We start from the raw sequence: 951 nt of genomic DNA on the forward strand, positions 1-951 counted from the left end.
GCCGCGCCGTTGTTCTTGCAGGCCTGCACGGCCTCCGGGTAGCTCAGCTTGCGGAAGGTCTTCAGGAAATAAACTTTGCCTGGGAAAAAAGGGGGATGAAGGGAAGAGATGAGAGATATCCGCCTCGAGGGGGGATAAAGAAAAGGGGATGGAGGGTCCTCCATCCTGCGGGGTGGGGGGCTCGGGGAGAAATCCGCTCTGGAGCCACCCCCGAGGTGTTTTTTGGGGATGGATGGAAGCCCTGTGGAGCCCCAAAAAAAGTTTTGGGGAGGTTGGAAAGGTTGAGGGGTATCAGCCCTGTGGAGAATCCAACATGATTTTGGGGGCTGGAGGTGATGGATGGAAGATCTGTGGAGCATCTGAAAAATTCCTCAAACAAAAGAGGTTTTTGGGAAAAAAAAAAAAAGAAAAAAAAAAAGAGGTTTTTTGCAGGGAAAAAAAAAGGATGAAAAAGAAGAGATTATGGTTAAAACCAAGAGGTCTTCGGTTAAAAGAAGAGGGTTTGGCTAAGAAAGGTTTTGTATTTAAAAAAGGTTTGGATTAAAAATAAATAGGTTTTGGTTAAAACCAAGAGATTCTGGGTAAAAAAAAAGGGGCTTTGGCTAAGAAAGAACAGGCTTTGAATTAAAAAAAGGTTTGGATTAAAAAAAAAAAAGAGAGAGATTTTGGATAAAAAGAAGGGGCTTTGAATTAAAAAAAGGTTTGGATTAAAAAGAGAGAGATTTTGGATAAGAAAGAGGAGATTTTGGCTAAAACAAAAAAGAGTTTGGCTTTAAAAAAAAAATTTCTTTTTGTTCAAACTCAGCGTTCCAACCCCACCAGCGCCTCATTCCACCTCCATCCCACCACCCTGAAGAGCACGGACAGCCTCCGTGCCTCAGTTTCCCCTCACCGTTGAGGTTGGAGGTGAAGCAGAAGGCGTCGTAGTGCTCGCTCTCCTTGTGGCGGGGG

The 951-nt window shown here is 44.5% G+C and overlaps 1 protein-coding gene across 1 annotated transcript in view; it reads right to left on the bottom strand.

Moving 5' to 3' along the window:
* Positions 1-7: 7 nt before the first annotated feature.
* The window catches only part of LOC102032415 (hyaluronan and proteoglycan link protein 4), a gene marked incomplete at its 3' end in the record, with an annotated part of 11,360 nt that continues 10,416 nt past the window's right edge, over positions 8-951 (bottom strand). Inside the window, 3 exon segments of the mRNA XM_014311506.1 lie at positions 8-79; positions 893-947; positions 950-951. The exon segment at positions 950-951 is cut by the window's right edge and continues 249 nt beyond it. Coding sequence (XP_014166981.1) covers positions 8-79; positions 893-947; positions 950-951 — 129 coding nt within the window.

Source organism: Geospiza fortis, unplaced genomic scaffold (genome assembly GCF_000277835.1).
Source record: "Geospiza fortis unplaced genomic scaffold, GeoFor_1.0 scaffold395, whole genome shotgun sequence".
Lineage (NCBI taxonomy): Eukaryota > Metazoa > Chordata > Aves > Passeriformes > Thraupidae > Geospiza > Geospiza fortis.